Here is an 11,337-nt window from a genome sequence, read left to right on the forward strand (position 1 = left end):
AGTGTGAGCAGTCCTTCACGTACCTAGTGTGAGCAGTCCTTCTCTTGCCTTCTATAGGAAAGCGTGAGCAGCCCCTTCACTTACCTTCTCACTCAGAAATGATGACTCAGTTTGAAGTGGGGTTCTCCAAATTGCCGCCTGAGCTCCACGAGAACTTGGGTTATCAACAAAGTGAAAACAAACCCATCGTGAAGGACATTAGAAACTTAGCTACTGTTCAAAAGTGGTTTCTGGTTTCCACAGCGACAAAGCCGTGACCTTTGGGCAGCATAGCTTGCTCTGTACTGCAAGCCGCTGTCCTCCAGGCAACACAGAAAGCTTTGCAAAGTCTGGTGCTCTGCTGCTGTTTGGATCAGGAGGATTAAGACCAGACCTTTCCCCTTAACATTCTGAGAGCCATGTTGAAGAACTAAGATGATCTGGGCCAGGCTTCCTGCCTGTGTAGCCTTCAGTGGTTTTGCTGTTACTGTTGTTTTTGCCTGGTTTTATAAGTCTTGGGCAAGTTTGAAACTTTGTGCAGAATTTCCCAGTGGCAGCTCCCATTGGACATTAGCCAGAGAGCTGTCAGGTACAGTCTAGATGAGCCAGGCCGGTTGCCATCAGGATGGGGAGTTTCCTCAATGAAAGCGATTTTCACTGAGGTGTCTTCATAAAGAAGGACTTTGCAATTCAGGCCAACCTGGCGTGTCAGTCCCCCAGGAGTTTCATGGCTTTAAATGTTGTGTGTGTGTGTGTGTGTGTGTGTGTGTGTGTGTGTGTGTGTGTGTGTGAAACTGGATTGTCCAAGTGCTGGGTAAGCTCTGTATCCCTGAGCCTTGGATTTAGTATGTGTTATGTTGACTTTTTTCTTTTTTCTTCTTTGTGGGCTATTCTGTGACCTTTAAAATTTGTTCTGCTGAACTTGTTGGAGAAAGGATTAGTGGCATTTTTCATTTGTGTATTCCGTACACAGCATTGGTCTGTGAACTGTGAAGAACACATGTCCATTAAAAATGGCAATTATCCAACATGAGGAAAATCATATATGAAGGAGTAGACCTATCCTTCCTTCTTGCTGAACTTGACCCTGCCCTGTGTAGTGGTGTGGAGAGCAGACCTCTTCACAGGGCACGACTTGTAATTTAGAGAGCTGGACCTTGCATCTAACTCTGCTGCTGGCCTGCATCTTTGCGCCACCGCCTGCCAAACTAATGCATGTGCTAGGATTTTGGTGGATCTCACTGTGGGAATTTTGAGGTGTCATTGGGCCTGTTCTAGAAGTTGGGGATCTAAGATTTCTTGTGGCTCTTCCTCAGCATGAGGCCCACATCCTACCAGCTTCATTGTGGCCAGGGTCTAAGAGCTTCTGCAGGACTGAAGGCAAGGCCGTTCATTTCTGGCTCATTGGAAATGTCTGGAGACTGAGCCTCCATCCTTAGTTGGTAAGGTTGTGCTTTAATGACAGGAAAAACGACAGTGGTATTCCAGGGAGAGTGGGCTGTCCATTGCAGAGGGAGCTGTGGAAGGTCTCTGTGGACCTGGCAGAGTAGGTGACAGGGCTGTGCGTTCTGCAGGTAGGGCCTTGCAGGGCCTCTGAGGACTGAGATGGAGCCTGTTGCACAGAGCTGGCTCTGTGACTGGGCTGCTGGGTAAATGCAGGATGCTTGCTGTGAGTAGCACACTGTGTGATGGTCATGTTCTGTGAGTACCACGGACGGTCTTCAGCCTGCTATTCCAAACAGTTGGTGTTTGCATGTGGACAGCATGAATGACTGTTCTGTTGTCTCTGTCCGTGGGGAAGTGTCTAGTGAGTGACGCGCCTCATGGGGAAGCAGTTGTTGGTGTGCAGTGTTTCACAAGCCATGTTTCCTTAGGGCTCAAGGAAGGTGGCAAGAGGAAGAAGCAGAAGCAGAAAGAGGACTCGAAGAAGAAGAAGTCGACCAAAGGGAACCACTAGGCTGAACTTGGCGGCAGCCGCTGCAGCCGCTCTCATGTGTGGTGCGCATGTGCACGGCAGCGGCATCCTTTCGGTGCCGCTTCGCTTAGCAGGATTATGGACATGTGCCCACGGATTGGTAGGAGCAGGGGTGTTGGAGATGGAGGTGACAATCTCTGGTGGCCCGCATAGTGTAAGCTTGTGACACATCCTCAGCCTTGTGACTCTGCTTTTCCCCAGCACTAAATCCGTAGCATTTTCCTCTTGAGTTGTAAGGATCTGCCCCATTCTTTTCAGCAGGCCGAGCCCTGCTCTGCGCACTGAGGTGTTTGTAGCTGTAGGAGTCCAGTAGGGCCCAGTAGGGAGCTGGGTATGTGTTCATGACTGTCTCCTGGCGGCGGTACAGCGGGCAGTTTTTAGTACAGCGAAACTTAACAGGTAATGTAAGCTGCGCCTTGAGCCATGGGTTTTAGGGTGCTTGATTCAGTACTCTGGCAACATAGGCCATCACTAGCCACTTCAGATACAGTCTTTCCTCGTACTTATTGTTCAACTCTTCATCTTCTCCAGGTAGTCAAAAACTGACAACAAATGTAGTTTAGTTTTTGGGAAATCTCATCTTTTCTTGGAGAAATAGTTGCCCTTCAGTCAACAGGTGTTGCCTAGCAATACCATTTCTAGCTTTCGTAGGTCAGTGCTGCTGGCTCTTTACACAACCACACAGGTGCATGCAGAACGATCAGCCACCGAGCAAGAAGCTTGACCTCAGTTCTTCAGATTGCAAACACTGCCCCTGCACACCGTCCTGTCACAAATCCATGCCATGCTGCCACTTCACCTGCCGTTTGCACTGTGAGCACCAGGTAGTTCCGATGCCGTCTCATTTCTGGACTACGCGTGCCTCTTGGGGATGTGTTCCTTCCTTTCGGCCATGAGGATCTGTTGCTTGGACTTTGTCTTCTTAGAAGAGAGGGTGTCATTAAATGTTGGTGGACTTGAGATGCCAGCACTTGGCTCTAGCAGTGTGGAAAGGGGGAGTTTTTTGAGTTATAGGCACTGCCATAGCTAGGAGCCTGGGGCAGAGTCACCTGAGGTTTGAGGGGATGGCCGTGAAGTGTTTGCTGTGTTTGCTTGGTTTCAGTGGGAGGTGGTGTGGGCAGTTACCATGGAGTGTGAATTGGTATTAATGTGTGTTGTGGAAATGTGACCCACAAGGCATAATGTATTTTAGTGCTACCAACGTAAATAAAATGTAAACATCACTGAGCCCAGCTCTCGTGTGGTCATTCCTTGCCTACAAGTTGAACTGTTACTATGAAGAATAAAAGCAGATCTTGCATGTTTTTTTATACACAGTTTTATATATTTGTACTTTGTGTGTGTGCAAGGGCGCGCTGTGGTGCATTTGGCAGAGGAAGTCAGAGGACAGCTGTGGGAGCTGGTCCCCTCCTTCTTCCGTGGGTGGTCAGACTTGATGGCAAATACTGTTTTTACCCATTGAGCTATCTCACCAGCCCCCACATTTCTGATTATGGAAGATAAAGTGACATGTTTGGGGCAGAGGATGTGTGTGTGTCCCATACAAAGAACAGTTGTGAGCGTGGCTCTATGGACATTAGCAGCCTGAGTGAGCATGCTGGAAGCCTGGAGGAGGGGTGGCTTCTCATCCTGGCCCCATGACTTTAACAATGTATTGCTCAAGTCTCCAGTATTGAAGGGGAGGTGCTAGGATGCACATGTGAGAGACCACTTCAGGTAAGCCTACCTGTTGACGTCATGGTCGCTCCTTTAAGGCGAGGCACAGGCCTGTAGCCAGTAGGCACACAGTGTTCATGTATGTGTCAAGTCTGCATGTGTTTAGGTAGCCTGGCTTTCCAGAGGAGCTCAAGTCCAAGGGCAGTGCTGCTGCAGTGGGACAGCCAAAAGGGAGGAGCCAGCGCCCGTGCAGGGCCCACTGTGCACCAGCCTGTGCTTAGGTGAGGAGACCCAGAGAAAGGCTAGGGCTGCTGTCCACACCCGGGTTGGGGCGCTGCGCAGTCAGCCCTAGGTGTTCAGAAGTTTGCAGTGTGTCAGTCAGTCCAGGCTGATCACTGCCTCTTGGTGTGTCAGTGCAGGATCCTTCTAGAGAGGTAGCACGTGCAGCACACCCATGCTGCTTGGCAAACGCCTGCACATCTCAAGCAACACTGTGTGCGGGCTTGTCTCTGGTCTTCTGGGCCTGCCTGGTACTGTCCGGTCCCTTCCGTCTTTGGTGATGGGCTTCAGAGCCCACCCTCTGAGTGAGTATAGTCATTTGAGCACAGTGAAGGCCCAAGGTCTGGAGCACGGTGTCTCACAGCTGTAGGCAGCTAGAGAAGCCTGGTCTGGAGCACGGTGTCTCACAGCTGTAGGCAGCTAGAGAAGCCTGGGAAGTGATGCTCTTCTCTGGAAAGGCTCTCCAGTTTTACCCAGTGTTTCAGCAACTCTGCAGAGCAGGCTGAAGTCTGAGCTTGAGACCAACCTGGTCTACATGGATAGTTCCAGGCCAGTAAGGGCTACTTAGTAGGACACACCCTTCCTGCCCCAGCCCCATCCTCCCACCCCCTCCCCACACAGAAGGGAAGTTGTAATGTATGGCTTGAACATGGTTTTACTTTGCAGATCGTTTGGGAGGGGACCTAGTTTATTCCACTGACTTTTACATTCAGTCCCTGCCTGCACCCCTCCTCAAGGGTCTTCCCTGGTGTGTGTCCTACCTGGCAATGGGGGTCATCTGGTAGCCTCTGATCTAGGTCTGGAACAGCTCTTACCACTGGTGGAGATTTCCCCTTTCCAGTATTCTGCCCTAGAGATGATGCCGAGATTGTCCTGTGTGAGTCTGGGTCTGTGACTAGCTGCTGCCCCTGCGATGTCCCTGTCAACTGACTCACCCAGGATGGTGCCACCCTGTCTGAGACTCAGCCCAATGTTGGTCACTGTAGGTTATGTCAAATATAGCAGGCTCCACGTGGACAAGCTCTCTCCTTCCCCAGAGGCCCCAGGTTGAGAAGAGACTTGAGCCTGTGGCAGTGGCCTCCCTATGCTGCCTTGTCTGTGGAGCTTTCTCTAGGCAGGTGGGTGGTGTCACCTCCCTCAGGAGTGCCTGACATCTTTCATCTCAATGGAGAGTACTTCTCCAGCACTGTGCTGCCTGCAACCCAGGGCTGACAATCAGTGGCGGCTGCAGTTAGTTGTGAGGGAAGGGTACTCCTCCAGGGAAGCCCGAGGGTCTGACCCTGCTGTGGGCTAGCTCTGCTGTGCAGTCTTGTCCATCTCACTCCATCTTCTCTAAGTTGATTAAGAACCAAACATCCCTTCCTCGGCTTCTTTGTCACACAGTGGAGGGTTGTGATAGACACTCAGGTACAGGCTACACACGTGCAAACCACTAGAAAACAGCCCATAGCCTCCAAGTGGCTTTTCTTGAGCGCTCAGAATCATCAAAGTGGAGCCTTTACCACCTGTCTAGAATGTTACCTTGTACCGCTTTTCCCCTCTTTTTACAAAAACGTACTTTTTATTTATTTATTTTATTCATTTTGCTGGGCATGGTGGCACATGCCTTTAATCCAGAGGCAGGGTTTCTCTGTGTAGCCCTGACTGTTTGTTCTGGAACTCGCTCTGTACACAAGGCTTGCCTTTGACTTGGAGATCTGCTTGCCTCTGCCTCCTGAGTGCTGAAGGTATGCCCTACCACCGCCTGGCTAAAATAATTTACTTACTTCCTTGCACACACACACACACACACACACAGACACACACAATGTATATACATATATGTATGTGTGTGTGTGTATACACACATCTCTCTATATCTATCTATCTATCTATCTATCTATCTATCTATCTATCTATCTATCTATCTATCTATCTATCTATCTATCTCTATATATATTTCCAGAGATGCTTAAGAATAGACAGTTCTAGAAGACTCAGATTCAGATTTAATTCTCAGCACTCACATGGCAGTTCACAACTGTCTGGATTCCAGTGCCAAGGGACCCAATGTCATTGTCTGGTTTCCATTTGCACTTTGCCAGACATGCATGTAGGCAAACCACACACACAAAATATAAACAAATAATGTTAAATAGGGCAGTTTTCCTAATAAAATGTGCATGACACGACATGTCAATTTAAGTGTATCCTCTGTAGCCTTTCCCTCCACCCATCTCCAGAATAATCTCTTTCTTTTTAAACTTTATTTTCTACTTTATTTTATGTGTATGCTGCCATGTGGGTGCTGGGAATTGAACTGGGTTCTTTGGAAGAATAGCCAGGGCTTCTGACCACTTCAGCCCCCAGAATGGTCTCTTTCTGAGCTCCGACCTAATCACATATTGACCAGCTCCTCAGACCAACTATTCACAAGTCCCCTTTACTTTTTTTTTTTTTAAAGATTTTATTTATTTGTTATGTATACAACATTCTACCTCCATGTATGCCTGCAGGCCAGAAGAGGGCACCAGGTCTCATTACAGATGGTTTGAGCCACCACGTGGTTGCTGGGAATTGAACTCAGGTCCTCTGGAAGAACAGTCACTGCTCTTAACCGCTAGGCCATCTCTCCAGCCCCTCTTTACTTTTTTTGAGACAGGGTCTCACTGTGTAGCCCTGGGTGGCCTAGAAATCACTGTGTAGATAGAAGTGTACATCATCATGCCAGGCATGTTCTCTCTGCCGTGTGTGTGTGTGTGTGTGTGTGTGTGTGTGTGGTGTACGCATGCACACACGTGTGCTTTAGAGAGCTACTGCTTGACAGACCATGAACAAGGCTGGATGCAAGGCCTGACTCTTACCAGGGCCATCTGCACCAAGTTCTTCCTTTCAGGGCTACTTTGCTGTTTGCCTGGTGTTGGGGATGGAACTCAGGACCTCATGCATACTAGGCACACCTCTGTCAGAGACCTGCACCGCAGAGCAGAGTACCACAGTCCTGGCTCCTGAAGGATGAGAAGGGACAAGAAGTGCCTGTAATGGCCATGGAAAGCCAGCCTAACCATAACTTTAGGCATCTGTGCTAAAGACAAAACTCTAGAAGTGGCAGAGGTCCCCATCCTGCATGTCTGGTGCACTGAGAGAAGAGGTTTAAGCACAGGCAGATAGAACAGCGGCTTCTGCAGCAGAAGCTTGGAAGGTGGCAAAGAAGACCGCATTTTCCTCTGTCCCATGTGTAGTTGGAGGATGGGCTGGACACAAGGTGGGCTGACTGTGCAGCCTGTTTTCATGTGTACTGTAGGGATACCATGGGCACACCTTAGATGCTCAGCCACTCCCAGGACTCCAGCATCTCCTGGGTGGGGGCACTAAGTTGTGGCCTTGGTGGTATCTGCAGGATGCTGACTGGATGAGATTGATGTCCAGCTGCTGGGTTCATTTTCCCTCTATCTGCTACGTCAGGGCTGCCCCTGCCTGGACCGCAGGCTGTGGATTTTTCTTGGAAAGCAGAGAGCATATTGTGTGGCGATTGTAGTGGGGTTCAGATCACAAATTTATTTCCCATGGTGCAGGAGGATGAGTCCAAGGTCAGGGCTGGTTCCTCTTGTAGATAGCATTTTTTCCTAATGTCCCTCTGCATTGTCTGTCTCGCTCCTAATACTGTTAGGAAATAACTACCTGTTCTTGCTGTCAACCGGTCCAGTACCATGCTCACTATACGTTCTGCTAGTCTGGAGCCACACTCAGGCTTCGCCTGCCTCTTGCAGCTTCCTTGACCAGATGGACTACCATGGTTTGGGGCCTTGGAGCTTGGAGTTTGTCCAGCTTCGTCCCTCACCTTTTGTTGTGGATCTTTGCCTTCCCCACAGTGTGTACTCGTAATAGACAAGCAGAATTTGGTTTTTATGGCATAAAATAAAGGTTTTTACTTTATCTGATGATAAAGTCTTTGAGCAGTGACACCAGATGGCACTGGTTACATGGGACAATAAATCTTCCTGATACTGGGAAAGTGACTTTGATTTATGTGATCAGTGCTCACCTGTGTAGGTTTGGGCAGATGGGCTAACGTGCCCTCTGGCTTTTTGACTGAGCCAGAGGTGTGGGGCTGGCTCTTGGAGGCCAGCTTGCCCATGAGTACCACAGGGTGTGCAGCCCCAGGGAGGGTCCTTCCAGTCCATCACAAGGCCTTTAGTATGTGGGTGTGTGTTGTGGCTCTCTCATGCTGCTGCTCTTGCTGTTTACTGGGTATCAAGGCCAGGGCCACGTAGCCACTGTCTCAGGGAGGTTCCTGACTGGGGATGCTGGAGGGCGTGCGTGGTGCGGTCCACAGCACCATGTGGTGAGAACACATCTAGACTGACCCACGGAAAGCAGCCATTCCAGTGGAGGAAACTCAGCTTTGCAGAGCTTTGGGAATTCCTACCTTTCGAATAGTCACTGTCACTTTTGTAAAGCCCTTGTGAAGCCATGGCGCTCTCCTCTTCCATGGTGGGATTCACCCTTAAACCCCCAGCAGTGTATTGATCGGTTATTGGGCACACCTCCCTCATGTACTGTTATACTGGATGACTTTTCATTTGGCCGTATAATCTTGATATATAAAATATATACTGGGTGCCTCGAATTCTCCAAAGGCACTGGAGAAAAGACATTCTCTTCACATGGGTGTCAGCGGGAGCAAAGCCACTGCTTGGTCTGGAGGCTGGAAATGCCAGTCTCCAGATTTTCCACTCCCACACTTTCCTCTTTGACCTAGCCACCTTAGATGTTATCTCTAGGACTGAGAGGTTCCCTTTAATCAGCTAACAGTTGAGGAAAATACTAATGCAGACCAACGCCACCTACCTTCCTCCCGCAGTGTATGCTGGTTACCATGGTTACCACAAGGCTGCATTCCTAGCCGTCACGGAGCGGAAGTGCTCAGACCGTGCACAGCACTGCCACATTTTCCTTCCTTTTCTACATCTGTCAGTTACACCAACTCCCAAACTCCCTCTCCCCTCTCTTGGGAATCATAGCCACTAACTCTGTTCACCCTTTTCAGACTTGCCTGGGTGCTTCACAGCCACGCCCCCTCTGAGACATAAGTAAGATAACAGGTTCCCACTTTGTCAACCTTATCTGTCTTCTCAGCCCGGAAAAATGCATGCCTGGTATCCTTGCTATTGCCAGAGAATTGCTGATTGTGTCTTTGTGGGTATAAAAACTGTAAACCCTCTGGGATGAGAGAGAACATTGAGAGAGGACCTTTTGTGAAAAATGAAGAGACACGAGAAGAAGTCGTGTGTGAGCTGATTCGTTCACCCTCAGATCCCTTTAGCCAGTTTCATGTGCTGTAAGTATCCTGTCTGAACCCCGAGGGAGCACCAAGGTTGCTACTTGTGCTCCAAGATGACAGGTCTCTGGGCTCTGCAGACAGACATGAGGGATTAGTATACCCCAGCCCTGTACTGTTTGTGGTTTTGTGGAAACCCACAGCACCATTCATACCGGGTGGGCAGCAGGCAACTGGGGACACAACTTAGCTAGTTCTCTCTGCCCAGACACAGTCTGTTCCTTTAGCGAGGGTCTTCCCATAGAGTCCAGTGACAGCCATGTTCCCAGCACCTGCAGGTGTAGATCCTGGCATGACCCCCTTTGGGCGGATGGCTAGAGCCTGTGGCCTCCTCCTAGGAGAAGATACTGTGTGTGAGTCTTCAGCAGGCTGGATCACCAGGCCACAGAGCCTTGGCCCTCCCCACCAGCCCTTTGATTTAGGAAGGCATGGCTGGCTCTGGAGCATGGACCTCCCTGGAGAGGTTTCCTTTTCTGTCCTTTATCCCTGAGACCAGGAGCAGGCCTTTAGGTTCCCTGGAGCTGGGACCTGGTGCGAGGGAGGTTGGCCTGCTTCTGCATCCTGTTTGTGCTGCCATCTGCTACCCACCATACAGTCAGGCCCCAAAAGATCTGAGAGGTAGGAGCAGGGTCAGGAGAAGACCAACGCACATAAGGACAGGCATAGTGCCATGGTTGTGTTCTGGAGCCCCGTAGCCAGCGTGTCGTGTTCTTGAGGACTCTTCCTTATGACAGACTGCTCTCAAGCTCTGCCCCTCCCTGAGGTGTTCTGGTTTCTGCAGATTCAAAATGGCTCTTGAGAAACTACACACCCTGGGGCCCCTGGATGTGACCCTATGGGGACCCCAGCCTTTGCAAATAGTCAGAGGTCTAGACAAGCTTTTGTTTGCTTTAGGGTAGACACTGGGGTCAGTGCTAGGTTGCTAGGTGTAAGAGAAAGGGGTAGGGCTGAGATAATCACAGCTATCTGAAGACAGCAGCAGAATGTGTGTGTGTGTGTGTGTGTATGTGTGTGTGTGTATGTGTGTGTGTGTATGTGTGTGTGTGTGTGACAGGAACCAGGTCACCTGGAGCCTCCTGAGATCTGTCATCAGAGCTTAGACTTTGAGAGAATAGGTGTGACTTCCAAGTCTGAGGCCAAGTGTCACTGCAGCCTAAGATACAAGGCAAGGACTGCATGCCGTAAGCATGCTGCTGTCTGCTGAGAGTATGTGTGTCTTCTGTGTCTTAGTCCCTAAGTGCCACTACATAAGCACATTGATTATTTAATATCGTGTGTGATGTGTTTATGGGGCACACTCATGCCACAGCACACATGTGACGGTCAGAGGGACAACCTTGTCGAGGAGGTTCTCTCCTACCTTCATGTGTGTTCTGGGGATCAAACTCGGGTTGTTAGGCTGTGTGGCGAGGGTCTTTAACTGCTGAGCTAGCTCACTGGTGCTAGCCCTGGATGGATCCTTCTTTTTTTTAAAAATTTATTTATTTAATAAAGATTTCTGTCTCTTCCCCACCACCGCCTCCCATTTCCCTCCCCCTCCCCCAGTAAAGTCCCCCTCCCTCGACAGCCCGAAGAGCAATCAGGGTTCCCTACCCTGTGGGAAGTCCAAGGACCACCCACCTCCATCCAGGTCCAGTAAGGTGAGCATCCAAACTGCCTAGGCTCCCACAAAGCCAGTACGTGCAGTAGGATCAGAAACCCATTGCCATTGTTCTTGAGTTCTCAGTAGTCCTCATTGTCCGCTATGTTCAGCAAGTCCGGTTTTATCCCATGTTTTTTCAGACTCAGGTCAGCTGGCCTTGGTGAGTTCCTGATAGAACATCCCCATTGTCTCAGTGTGTGGGTGTATCCCTTGCGGTCCTGAGTTCCTTGCTCGTGCTCTCTCTCCTTCTGCTCCTGATTTGGACCTTGAGATTTCTGTTCGGTGATCCAATGTGGGTCTCTGTCTCTGTCTCCTTTCATCACCTGATGAAGGTTAATATTCAGGAGGATGCCTATATGTTTTTCTTTGGGTTCTCCTTCTTGTTTAGTTTCTCTAGGATTACTAATTATAGGCTCAATGTCCTTTATTTATGGCTAAAAACCAAATATGAGTGAGTACATCCCATGTTCCTCTTTTTGGGTCTGG

At 49.6% G+C, this 11,337-nt stretch overlaps 1 protein-coding gene across 1 annotated transcript in view; it reads left to right on the top strand.

The window, feature by feature from the left end:
• Dnajb6 (DnaJ heat shock protein family (Hsp40) member B6) overlaps positions 1-3,182 on the top strand; it is a 58,399-nt gene extending 55,217 nt beyond the window's left edge. The window contains exon 10 of the mRNA XM_005367468.3: positions 1,854-3,182. Coding sequence (XP_005367525.1) covers positions 1,854-1,936 — 83 coding nt within the window. The 3' untranslated portion in view covers positions 1,937-3,182. The remainder of the gene's footprint in view (positions 1-1,853) is intronic.
• Positions 3,183-11,337: the final 8,155 nt, after the last annotated feature.

Source organism: Microtus ochrogaster, unplaced genomic scaffold (genome assembly GCF_000317375.1).
Source record: "Microtus ochrogaster isolate Prairie Vole_2 unplaced genomic scaffold, MicOch1.0 UNK18, whole genome shotgun sequence".
NCBI classification, from domain to species: domain Eukaryota; kingdom Metazoa; phylum Chordata; class Mammalia; order Rodentia; family Cricetidae; genus Microtus; species Microtus ochrogaster.